Here is a 13,275-nt window from a genome sequence, read left to right on the forward strand (position 1 = left end):
CTTGGGACCGCTCATTGTGGAGGGAGCAAGTAGTGTGAGGCTTTATCCAGTATGTTAAGGGTGCTCAGTGTAAATGCTTCCCTGAGGGTATTGCCCCTTTACCATGGGGGGGATATATAATCTAAGTAGTGAATGATCTCTGAAACCACGGGGTTTGTGTTCTCCATGCTGGAGGCAAAAAAAGCCCTGGTAGTGATACCGGAGAAACTGACGGAAGCGAAGCACAGAGAGATGGACACAGGTTTCTTCAGGAAGGAAGAGATTCTTTATTGGATCACCGATCGGGACTCAGAGGGACTAACGTCACCAAAATACAACAAGTTCTGAGCCCCGGACAATAGTGCAGGCTCCTTATATAGGCACATAACTCCTCCCATATTAAGCTCCACCCGCACATTCTCTTGACCAATCAATACAAATGAGAATTAACTTCCTGCTTGACCGCATGGCTTGTCCAGCACAATGGAGGAGGGGAATACTACATCCTGTATTCTTGCACATGCTCCGTACACTACTGATCGTATCTTGCCTCGTGCAACCAACTGATCGATACGTCAGCATATGCACGTACACATGCCACGTGGTAATCTCTGCCTACTAAATTTATTTTTACCGAGATTCCACCACAGTAGTACGGGCTTGTGGCAGAAACAAGCCGAAACTATAAAAAATAGAGCGATATAGGTTTGCTGGTCTTGAGTTCACGCCTTATGTCGCGGAGCTTCTCTCATCTCCCGGTGTTGAGGTACGTGGGGTGTCAGCGGCCTGGAGGTGGGGACTTAATGAGTTCGGTTTGGTGTTCATACGATTAGAGAGTCCCAAGGTTGCTAGCAGGGCAGGTACATCCGTGGGGTCAGATTTCGTATGTTTCACCGGCTTTGGTGGACCATCTGTAGGTTAGTCCCGCCGTCTGGAGGTGGTTGTTAATAGGCTGCATGCTTTTTTGCCAAAGTAGTGTGGCTCTGCTTAAGTCCTGTAAAAATGCGATTTGGCTCGATTCAAACTCATAATGCATGTGTCCTTTAGGTACTGCCATTAAGACCATCTTATCAGATAGGGTTTGATATCTTAGGATAATGTCCGTGGTGCTGCTTTTGGGGCTTGTGGCGATTCTGTCTACGCCATCAAATGTTAAATCTTCTGTGGCTTGGGTGCGGGTTTCTACAGCTTGTACTTCAGTTGCAGGAACCTTCAAGTCTGCTTCCCACATATGTCTCTGGTTTAGTTGTAGCCCAGTCAGCATGTCCTGTTTAGTGGCAGGGATAGAGCCTCCAGTAGCCTGTGTGGTCTCCCTGTCTTTTGTACTGGTAGCCAGGCTCTGTGTGGAATCCCCGTCGATGAATTGATATAAAACCCCATAGGAAAGCTAGCAATATAGCGAGCTAGTTTTAAAGTTTTCCTTTAAAGCGGCACTTTCATGACGAACTTACCTTTCTTTAATCGATTACACTTTTCTCCCTCTCTCAGGATCTGTTCTTCATTTCTTCCTGTCTGCTCTAGTTTTCTTTAAAACATAAGACAAAGTAGGGACTACTATTATCGCCGCCACCTGGATCGCGCAAGTGGGGGCTATTAAACTGAAGGGGGGGGACCTAGCACCCCACCCCTGTGCGGTGGGTGGGGGCCCTAAATAATAATGAGGGTGGAGACCTATTGTACTCCCAACTGCCCCCCCCATGAGCAGCGGGTAGGGACCATAAATGAAGTTACCGGCCCTAGTCACTCTCCCACCCCCACACCCTAAAATAGTGAGGGGGGAATAAAAGAGCTAAGTACCTGTAAAAAAAATATATAATATATTTGTCGCCTTTTTTTTTTTTTTTTTTTTTGCTACAGTTTTCAGGCCCAGAAAAGGCAAAATAAAAATCTCTATAATACCCATCGAACTTGTCAAAAAAAAAAGAAATACCTGAGCGCAAAAAAAAATCAGATGAAAAAAACCTGACACTAGCAAATTAATCCATCTAAACCCATGGAGGACACGGCGAAGACTGAGCTCCGCAGGGTGGGGAAAGGCTTATAAAGCCTTCCCATGCCCTGCAATTAGTCTCAGATTGCTCTAATTGGTTGGTTTAAGCCAACCAATCAGAGTGCTCTGACAGGTAAGTCTCTACATTTACCTGTCACAGCATTCTGGTTGGCTTGAAATCCAACCAGACTGCTCTGTGTCATTTTAAACAGCGTTGGAAAATTCCAAAGAACTTTCCCACGCTGTGTAAAATGACACAGAGCACTCTGGTTGCTTTCAAATTGAAATCCAACCAGCGTGCTCTGTCAGGTCCCATATCTTTCCCCCCGCCCCCACATTCTCATTAAGGGAAGGGCCTCAGCAGCCGCTCGGGGGGGGGGGGGAGGGGAGGACGACAATAGGGGGGGGGGGGTGTGTGTGCGCGCGTGCGTCCCACATTCTCATTTAGGGCCCCCACCTGCCGCTCAGTTTAAAACCCCCTCTCACGTGGCATGGGTAGGTGCTCAGGAGGGGGGACATTAGGGGTTGACAGAGCACTCGGGTTGGATTTCAAATTGAAATCAACCAGAGTGCTCTGTGCCTCAGGCTGCTCACTAGTAGAGATGCCCCTACTCAGGATATAGCAAGTAGGGGCAGAATTTACTAATACCAAGTCATCTATACTTGGTATTAGTAAATTTGGCTGAAAGTTTTAGTATCAGCATTTTGGTAGATACCTCCCCAATTCCCACGGTATCAGGGAGCTATCTACTAAGCGGCTGCAAGATGCAGCCACGGCACAAATAGGATCGGAGTTTCATTCATTCAAATGAAATTCCAATACGAACAATGTCCCGAATTGCTTCCTAACACGAATGGAGAAACTGACGGGACGTTTGGGGAAAAGTGAAAGGAGGTTTCGCGGGAGCACAGAGGAAAGGTGAGAATTGTGGGAAAATTGCTCTGACCACCAGAAATGAAGCACACTTTGCTCCTCCGCTGGTCAGAGATGGTCAAGCGTAGGAAATGTCCATAAGACAAGTAGTCCCTACTTTATCTTATGTTTTAAAGAAAACTAGAGCAGACAGGAAGAAATGAAGCGCAGATCCTGAGAGGGGCAAAGAAGAGGAATCAATTAAAGGCAAGTTCAGCATGACAGTGCCGCTTTAAGAAACAATACAACAAGAGAAAGTGAAGCAGTTGTGATTTAATTTAAATGTCATCATTATAGAGATGGTGGGTAACAGTACCTTTCACTTTTTCCCTTTCCTGAAGAGTCACAAATTACTGCCAAAGGGTTTCAAATTTGTGTTTCAAAAAATTGCCGATCACTAGACATTAAATAACTGTGTGCTCCAGTGGGGATTACAATTTATTTTCTATGACCTGGTTTGGCTTAAAATATTATACTACTCAACAATAACAGCCAAAAAATGGCAAAGCCGGAATAACTGCCCAGGGCTACAGCTGATGGCAATCATACCTGAACGTTAAGGGCCACTTAGAAAATAAAGGACATCCAGGTTCTTGCCACTAAATAGCGCTTATCTGTTTCCAGATTACTGGCTTGACCCGTAGTACAGTCAGGTCTTTGTATGACAATAGTTACCTGAATGGTAAAGGGCTTCCTTATTGAAAGTGCCAAGTTTAAAAAAAAAAAATAAACAAATACATTTGCTATCCATTGATTTCAGTCTTGTCTGTTTACCGTATTCTAATTTATGAAGTAAATTCTGTCTTTCGAACCTACTTAACATTTTTTAAAGATGTTCTTTCGCTCCTGACAGTAATTGACAGACATCTTTAATTGCTGCCTTCTGTTACGCGCAGTTCATCAGTAGACGTGTCCAGCAGTTTTTATTATGTGCCAGTCATTCTTAATTTTAAATCGTGTATATGGCAGCATTTTCTCATGTAGAAGTAATTGTCAACAGGGTTTTTTAACTTGTTTTCTGTGTTGTGCGCAAACCATAGGACTGCTGCCTGCAATGGATGCCTTCCAATAAACTAATATTATTACTGCCGTCAAGAAAAATCAGTACGGGGTAATAATGTAGAACAAATGCTTCAAGCAGGCTGTCAAAAATGTGATGGAGTGCATTAAGAGAGAGGCGAACAGCTAATAAAACAAACGAGCAAAAAAGGAAGACGAAAACTCTTGCTGCTCTCTTCAGAGGAATCATTGTTTGGTCTCCACCGATCCCTTACATTGTAGCACAGAAGAATTCTAGTAAAAGAAACCTAGTAATTCTTGCTTTGGGGCAGTGTTGGTCTCATTGGTGAATTAACTCGGAGCGAGCCCCTTCTGAACAGTTTTAAAATTAGATTGGAATCACACGTTATAGATGTGCGAGCTTGTATAATTCATTGAATATACTTTCAGCAGGTGTACGTTTCACTACTTTCAAAACAGGATGTAGTGTGTGTGATGTGGGTTCCCGCTCCCTTCCCCCCCCTCCATTTTATTTTGTTATGGCAAATAAAAAATGGAATTGTAGGAAGACTTTGTAGATTTTTATTTATGTAGTTTTTTCATCAGAATAAGATATTTGCTTTGTTCTTTTTATTACCTGCAATCTGCTTCTGTGCTGCTGCTTTTATTTGGTAATTGAAGCAGTACAGAAGATGCAAAGTTGCTGACACAGCGTGCACTTAAAACAAATTTGACATTTGGGTACAATCCTAGTATTTTTATGCTACAACCTCAGACATTTTAAACAATTCTGTGCAATGCCATCTATAATACGAAAACATGGGATGTACTCTATGCCTCTAACCACCAGTCTTTGTTTAGAATCACTGTTAGCTGTTGAGGGGGGAAACCATTCTATTCATCATATATTGTGTATGGTTAGTATTGCACGTACCATATAAATATCCACTTTTATAGTTACAACAAATGAGTGTTTTGTAAAATGGAGCCTGAAGTATCCGTTTAAATATAGGTTGTTTTTTTTTTTTTAGATTTTTTTTTTTTCACTGTACAACTGTGTGTGAGCTTGAAGGAATTTCCTTAGTACAGGATAAATGAATGCCATGCATAACTATCAAGGGAAAACTCTGAAGGAACTATGCGGTACTTCTGAGTACTCAAGGTTAAGTGAAATCTATATGGTATTAAAGAGAATATTGGATAATGTTAATCAATCCGTCCGGACACTTGTTAATATTATTGATTTGTCATTGGAAGGGAAATGAAAGTACTTGCATGTTAATTCCTCCCCCCCCCCCCCCCCGCCCCCCTACTCAAAGTGCAGCTATGGTTGATTTCGGCAGATAAACAAATACCTGCTCAAATGTAAAATCCTGTTCTCTATTTCTTATACAAAATATAGTCCTGTAAAACTATTGTATTTTTTGAAACGTAGAATGTAACGGAAGATAAGGTCCATTCGGCCCATCTAGTCTGCCCAATTTTCTAAAGACTTTCATTAGTCCCTGGCCTTATCTTATAATTAGGATAGCGTTATGCCTATCCCACAGGGGGAAGGTTGGGTAAATTTAGGTAGGTAGATCATTACCATCAGTCGCATATATAAAAGGTTAAAAATAATTGCGGTACAGCAGTGAGAAACTCACTGTGTAGAAGAGACCTTAAAAAGGCAAGTAACTGGAATTCAAATACCTTATTGGTGCAAAAGCATCATGAAACCGCATACACAAACAATCACTTTGAGTGGCAGTCACAGTTTCTGTTGCTGCATTAAACTGCATCCATGTATTAGCCAGGCTCCTTAAAAGCAAAATGCCCCATCAGCATTAGGGGAGCACATTAGGTAGATGGTGAAAAAGTACCTAAATGGCACTTCATCTGAGACAACTTGCCCCGCAGGGGGGGAGGGGGAGGGGAGTGTGAGACACTCTTTCAAGAAGCCCCGGCTCCGGTTTGTGTGCTGCTAGAACAGTGGCCCACCAACTGTCCAGGATTTATGTATTTCCCGGTTTTATTCCAATGGGGATACTAACAAAACCTGGACTGTTGGTTGGTCTTGAGGACTGGTGCTAGAATTTTACATTTTACACTATACATATTTGCCTTTTATTCAAATACACTTTTTTTTTTGGACATTTTATTGGATGTAAACTTACATTTGTATTCCCTTGTTTAGTTTTTTTTTTAATACAATTTCTGTATTCTATTGTATTTTTTTTTTTTTTTGTTATTGAATAATGTATTTAAAAAAAAAAAAATTGCATAAAGGGTGGAGTAGAAGCCTGCAGGGACATACTATACACACCAGAATAACTACATTTAGCTGATGACTATAGTGTCCCTTTAAATATTGAATTAAAGGATAGCGTCAGAAGTTCCTTTAAGTCGCCCTAGGCTCTCAATGTATATTTGCCATGTGCATCCTGATGGATAATGAGGAAATAAAATTTGTCATTATCTTGGCAGCAGAGTCTTGTAAATCTTCAGAAACAATTTGGCAGGAACTTGAAGGAATGCACCTCAAAATCCATTGAAGCATAACAAATGCAATATACGGTAGTGGTTATGATTCTTGGAATGTTTTTATGTTAAATAGCATTTACTTCCTTTTAATGATGGTAAAGTGATATAGTGTAAATTTACATGACTGACATATGAAACAATTTTTTGTGCCACAGTGAATTAAAAAGAAAAAATCAATTGTTAAGAGGGGAACTGTTGCTACTCTGGAAATCACACGATTGCACAGCATTGAAAACTCGGTTATCTGTGTTAACCCTTTTTTCTATAAGATGCTCCATGCAGGAACAGCAATCTTTATATTGCTGGGTTTAAATGCCTCTAGTGGCAGTTCCTCTGACAGCCACTGAGTCGCTTCCTCCGAAATGGCCTAAACTCACTATATCATTCAAATAGTCACAAATGACCATCTGATTGGCACAGCACTAGCCTCCCAATGTTTTCTTATGGGAAAACATTTAATTTTCTGAGATCATTAAGCTTGATGATCTCAGCCAAGGATGCAGCACAGCATGACCTAAAAGGGGGTCACTATAGCATTCGGACACATTTGTATTCCGAACGACAATGCTCCTCAACGCTCTTTTCAAGGCACACCTAACAGTCCAGGATTTAGGTACTACGTACGTGTGTCAAAGGTGTTTAAAAAAACAAACCAACAAAAAAAACCTAGAAACATCTTAGACGCTAAGGTTTTGTTTTCCCTTTTTCTAAACACCTTAGACATTCCCGGGTAATCCTCTAAATCATGGACTGTTAGGCAGTGCTTCTCAACCCACACCTACTCATTAAATACGTAAAAGTCCTAGGAAGTGGCGGTTCCCCTTTAAATGTATACACCCCAACACCTTTTAATTCTCCAGTTTTCATTGCTCTTTAAGTCTTCTATCCCAATTTAATTTAACTATTGTTAACTAGCTCAGTCTACAGACTGTAAATAGCACTTTTAATTGCCTTTCATCGCTCACACAGATTTTTACATTTTCTTTCAGGCAATATTCAAGGAGCTACAATAGTAGATTCCCTTGACACCCTTTATATCATGGGAATGATGGATGAATTCAAAGATGCAAAGGAGTGGGTGGAGAAAAACCTAGAGTTCAATGTGGTAAGTTCATCTCCTATGTCCTAACTCCCAGCATTTCAAACGTACAAAGAGATATATATTTTAAATTAACTTTAATATTAGTGGTGTGAGTGTGACCAGGGGCCGCGCTGTCCTGAGAAATTTTAAATGACTTACTAACAATTCTTTATATGTGTGTGTGTGTGTGTGTATATATATTATAGTGTGTGTGTGTGTGTGTGAAATTTAGAACGAGCAAAATATCTTCTTTACATAGACGTAATTTCTAAATGCATTTATTGCATTTTGACGATTCATTACTGGGATTATTATTGCTGTGGAGCTCTGTCTCTGTTATACACTCAGGCACACTAACAATATGGAGCTCTGAAAATAGAGGGACGTTAGGATAGAAAGTGGGTTTTAGGCCAAAGTAGGGACACTTGGGCAGCATGCTCTGTAAATCGGAATTATTTAATAATATGCAGTGGCAATCTGTGTTTACCTTTCTACTTGCTTCAGCAGACAAAAAGTTTAAGTAATGCAATTATCTGCATAATCAGCATAGACTACAGAGGTTTCAAGTGACACCTGAGAGCTTCCAGCAGCTTATCGCTTTACTTGAGTAGCTTAGAGATCTTACTACATCCTGTATTTAAGATGTTTTATTTTTTTTCTGTGTCTGCCATCTATACACATAATCAAATCTCCGTTTAGGAACCAGCATTAGTCCAGTTTCGGTGATCAGACATGCTTGTATAATTATGAACCTTACCTTTATAGATTTTGTGGCAGTAGTTGGAGTAAGGACAGAGCCAATCTCTACAATTTATACAGTGATTAGGGTACATCGGCAAATAGGGTCGTTTATTTACAGGGCCTTATAGAAACCTGCAATAGCAGCCTGCTATTCTATTTCATGCATTAATACATACGTTTATGAAGACAACTCAGGGCACTATAGTGGTCCTTTTAAGGCCAGAGTAGCCAAACTGAAAGCATAGCTGCCTGTGAGAACTTTTCCAGTTGGGCTATTTTGACATTAAATATGAAAGTCTGTTTCAATTCACTTTGAATACTCACATTTCTGAATAGCTGTGGTAGGTGCAAATTTCTTGTAAATGAGAAGAGTATTTAAGAATTTTTGTGTGTATGTGTACAGTTTTTTTTTGGTGTTTTTTTTGGTGTTTTTCTTATTTTTTTGTTGAAGTCCTCACTTAAATGAATGGGTTAAAAAGATAGGTGTGTGTGTGTGTATATGTATATACAGTTGGACCTCGGTTTACAAACGACTCGGTTAACATAATTTTCGGTTTACAAATGAAAATCCATAGAAAATAATGCCTCCGTTTACAAAAGATTTTCGCAATACAAAGCAAGTTTCCCCAGGATGCATTGCACCTGAGAGGTTTATATCATCTCCCCCTGCATGCTGGAGCCTGTGGGTAGCACGTGGCGTCGAGTGTGGAGGTGTTGGAGCGGCTTTTGCATTTAGTTTATAGCCATTCTGGAAATTGTTTGCAGTTGTTTTGGGACTTTTTGGTGCATTTCTCAAGCTGTGGAAAGGTAGGGAGCTGAGCTTCGTCGTTTGCATGCTTTTTATTGTGTGTTCTGCATTGTGGGTTGGTTTCCATGCCAGCTCATTTTGACTTTTTTCTGACTTCCAGAACGGATTAATTGGTTTTCAATGCATTCCTATGGGAAACCGTGTTTATGTTTACAAATTTTTCGCAATAAGAAATGTCCCGGAGAACGCATTAAATTCGTAAACCGAGGTCCCACTGTGTGTGTGTGTGTGTGTGTGTGTGTGTGTGTGTATGTATATGTACGCGTGTATAATATATGTGTTTGTCCAGGATCTTTTGGCAACTGCACAGCCCTCTAGGGTAAGGAAGCCAGGTCAAGACAAAGTCCAGTTTAATAGGCCTATGGTCTGTTTATTTTCTGTTGGTAATAAGTAGCCAGGTACATCAGGATACAACAGCATATACAAAGCAGCAATGCTTTCAAATAGTAAAAACCCTTCCAACCTTCTTTCTCCACAAAACACTTTTTTCCTTCCAACCTGCTTTAAAAAACTAGAGCTTAGACAAAAAAAAAAAAAAAACCTGAAGACCTATTTGTTCATCTTGACCCAAAATTGGTAAGCTATGACTATTTTTATTAAGGAAACTAAATAAAAATTAAAAAAAATTGTAAACGACATTACGGATTAACTTCTAAGGGACTTCACTAAAACTTTTTACTGAACAATGTATATAATAATAATAATATGCAATAATGTGGAATTGTAATTTCAACCATAAAGAGCTTAATTCCAAAAATACAGCTGCCCTAGAGTTTTATACAAATCACCAGTTTGGGAAACATTTCACTAGGCTGAATATGACTGACTGTGTGCAAAAAGAAATCTAGTTCAGAAACATGTTTGAAAACCATTTGCGGTATATCTAGATAGGCTTTTAGTTGCTACAGGTCTGGAATGGTGCCAATTGCATATTATATTTCAGAAAATTATTTTACATTGCAAAAAAAAAGTGATTGCGTGAAAAGAGCCAATTTGCCCATTTCAGATAGGTTAAGTCAATAATATATGTTTTATATACTTTAATAAAACTTTGATAATACCAGTTATAAAATAGAAATTATTTATAGAACTAGTAGTCTGTGTTATTAATACACAAGAGATAAATAGTAAAGAACAGAACAGATTATGCATAAACCCTTCTTGAGTGCTTAACTCCCTAATCATACAAGGATTGATGTGAACAGCAAGTAACCAAGGAAACAATTTTCAAACTCCTGGATTTTTGGGGTTGATAATGATTTTGCACACCGTGATAATAAAAAGCACTTTGCTTTCACAATGTTTTCCTCTTTTCAGCTGGATTATATGCTTCATTTTCCAGGTAAAATACATAGTACTATCAATTATTAAATCAAACTTCAAAGAGAAGGCAGCTTCTCCTTGAGCTTCCTCTTCAGCTTTTTCTTTTATAAAATAAAATGCTAAATGCATTGTAGATATTGTGATAGCTGCATACTTTATACCCACAGTATCTTTGCACTGAAATTAACTGTAGTACTACATATGCAACATCGTTTCCATAGAAAATTCACCATCTATTAAACTCATTTACGGTTTGTGTGGGGCTGTCAACACAAAATTGGAGGGGGGAGGGGGTTGTACTTGCCATTCAGGCTAAAAGTTGCCAGACCTTCTGAGGAGTGGCCACTGGAGGTGTCCCTAGGAGGCAATGTAAACCCTGCCTGTTCTCTGATATGGCAGTTTTTGCAAGAAAAAGCTTGCAGAGAATGATTTTACTCACCAGAACTACATTAATCTGTAGTTGTTCTGGTGACTATAGTGTCCCTTAAATGAGTTACTAAGGCCAACCAAAACTATATATATATATATATATATATATATATATATATATATATATATATATATATATATATATATTATTTATTTTTTCAAATTCAGGATGCATGTAAAAGGCACTCTATGCGATAAAGTATGCAAATACAATTAATAAAACCGTAGTATTATAGTTTTGCTGCATGTTGAATTTCAATTTACTTATGTGTTCTATGTTAAGTTTACGTGCCAGAGGGCAGCACATTTTATATGCTGCTCATCAAATCACAGATGTTTCCCCTATTTATGCAACAAATAAGTTCATCCACAATAAAGAGAAGCCTTTTTAATTACACAAATATGTTTCTATTTCACGTTAAATGCACAATATGCAATTTAGGAACATGACTGAAGGAAAAATAAATGATAAATAACAGATAAAACTAGAAAAGCTACAATTTCTGGGGAAATTGTGAAGTGTTCTTGCCTCCACCAGTAGTCTACAACTGGAGTGGGCGGAGTAACTGTTATTTATTTATATAGCACATTTAATTGCAACGTTGTTGCCCAAAGTGCTTCACAGTTACATTAAATCATACAGTTATAAAAACATTAGCAGGTGCAAAAGGCCCTGTCTATGACATCACTTGCTGCTTCAGCCTGGCACAGGTCAGAGTATTTTGGCGGTTGCCATCTTCAAACGGTCATATTTTAAAAACTATAAATCCTACAGTGAAGAGCTTTATATTGTGAGAATCACAAGACCCAGACCTACATTTTGATGTTTCTGAGATATTAACAATGAAGGCACAGTCGCAGTTTAGAAATTGCCCTTCAAATGTGAGCTTTGCATAGTGGAGTTTCAATGAATGTCAATGGAAGGCGAGAGTTGCAAACAAATGGTCACATTGTGAAAACTATCAAGACTATGGCTTAGCCGTGGACATTTCTAGTGACAGCAGGGATAGCTGAACGTTTTGATATAAGATTTGTGTAGGTGGGCCTGAAAATGAGGGAGTGGTGGCAGTTTAGAAATCATGTCCTGATTTTTCAGCTTTTGCCAGCTCCCACTCTAGCTTTGCCATTCATTCCTATGGGACAAATTGCGCCACAAGAACGACGATATTCCGTGAACCATTTGGCGAAACGTTCCACAAAGTAATAGCAATCCGATCGGGAACAATCTGCACGTTTTGGTAAATTTTCGTCTATGTAGTGTAAAAACTGTGGGAGGAGTTAGGGTGGCAAATTTGGCTATAATAAGAATAATAATAATAATATATATGTGAGATAATATTAAGTGGTCTTGCTATGCAAGAACACTTAATAATAATAATAATAATATATATGTGAGATAACATTAAGTGGTCTTGCTATGCAAGAACACTTAATAATAATAATAATAATAATAATATATATGTGAGATAACATTAAGTGGTCTTGCTATGCAAGAACACTTAATAACTAGAAAAGCTACAATTTCTGGGGAAATTGTGAAGTGTTCTTGCCTCCACCAGTAGTCTACAACTGGAGTGGGCGGAGTAACTGTTATTATTTATTTATATAGCACATTTAATTGCAACGTTGTTGCCCAAAGTGCTTCACAGTTACATTAAAACATACAGTTATAGAAACCATTAGCAGGTGCAAAAGGCCCTGTCTATGACATCACTTGCTGCTGCAGCCTTGCACAGGTCAGAGTATTTTTGCGGTTGCCATCTTCAAACGGTCGTATTTACTCTTGCTATGCAAGAACACTTAATAATATATATGTGAGATAACAGTAAGTGGTCTTGCTATGCAAGAACACTTAATGTTATCTAACATATATATTATTATTATTAAGTGGTCTTGCTATGCAATAACAATGAGTATCTGCAAACAGCATTTCAAAAGAAACGAAACATTTAAAATATAAAATAAAAATCACAGCATCCTGGCACTTATGTATGTTTAGTACATTCTTGCTCTACTCGACCTCATCAAATATTTAAAAGTACTTTCACTCTATCACTCAGTTCTTTGTGCAGTATTCTTTTAAGTTCGACAATAAAATTGACATTTTAGCTTTCAAGAGCCTGTTACAGAGAATCTCCTCTTTTTTATACTGGGTTACTTTAGGGAATTATCTATGGACCATCACCAGAAAATGGACAGCTTTTTAAAAAAAAAAAAAAAATAATTCCTTATTGTGCTTTGACTTTCTTTTAATATTTAAAAATGTGTAACACATTTCTAACCAGATGTCTAGGAAAAGAAAAATGGCAATATCAGATACCCCAACGAAGATTTCTGGTGTAGTTTGGTTAAATCGCCTAAATGAAAAGCTAACGTTAGGAATACAAATGTGTATTTCCAACGCTATAGTGCCCTGGAGACACCATGTTCAGGGGGAGCAAAAAATAAGTTTTTACTTCCATGTTATTTCTTGCTGTGCTTTTCTCTGT

At 38.7% G+C, this 13,275-nt stretch overlaps 1 protein-coding gene across 1 annotated transcript in view; it reads left to right on the top strand.

The window, feature by feature from the left end:
* MAN1A1 (mannosidase alpha class 1A member 1) overlaps positions 1 to 13,275 on the top strand; it is a 216,474-nt gene that overhangs the window by 61,837 nt on the left and 141,362 nt on the right. The window contains exon 3 of the mRNA XM_063443480.1: positions 7,394 to 7,509. Within this exon, the coding sequence (XP_063299550.1) occupies positions 7,394 to 7,509 (116 nt within the window). The remainder of the gene's footprint in view (positions 1 to 7,393; positions 7,510 to 13,275) is intronic.

This window comes from Pelobates fuscus, chromosome 2, assembly GCF_036172605.1.
Source record: "Pelobates fuscus isolate aPelFus1 chromosome 2, aPelFus1.pri, whole genome shotgun sequence".
Taxonomy (NCBI): Eukaryota; Metazoa; Chordata; class Amphibia; order Anura; family Pelobatidae; genus Pelobates; species Pelobates fuscus.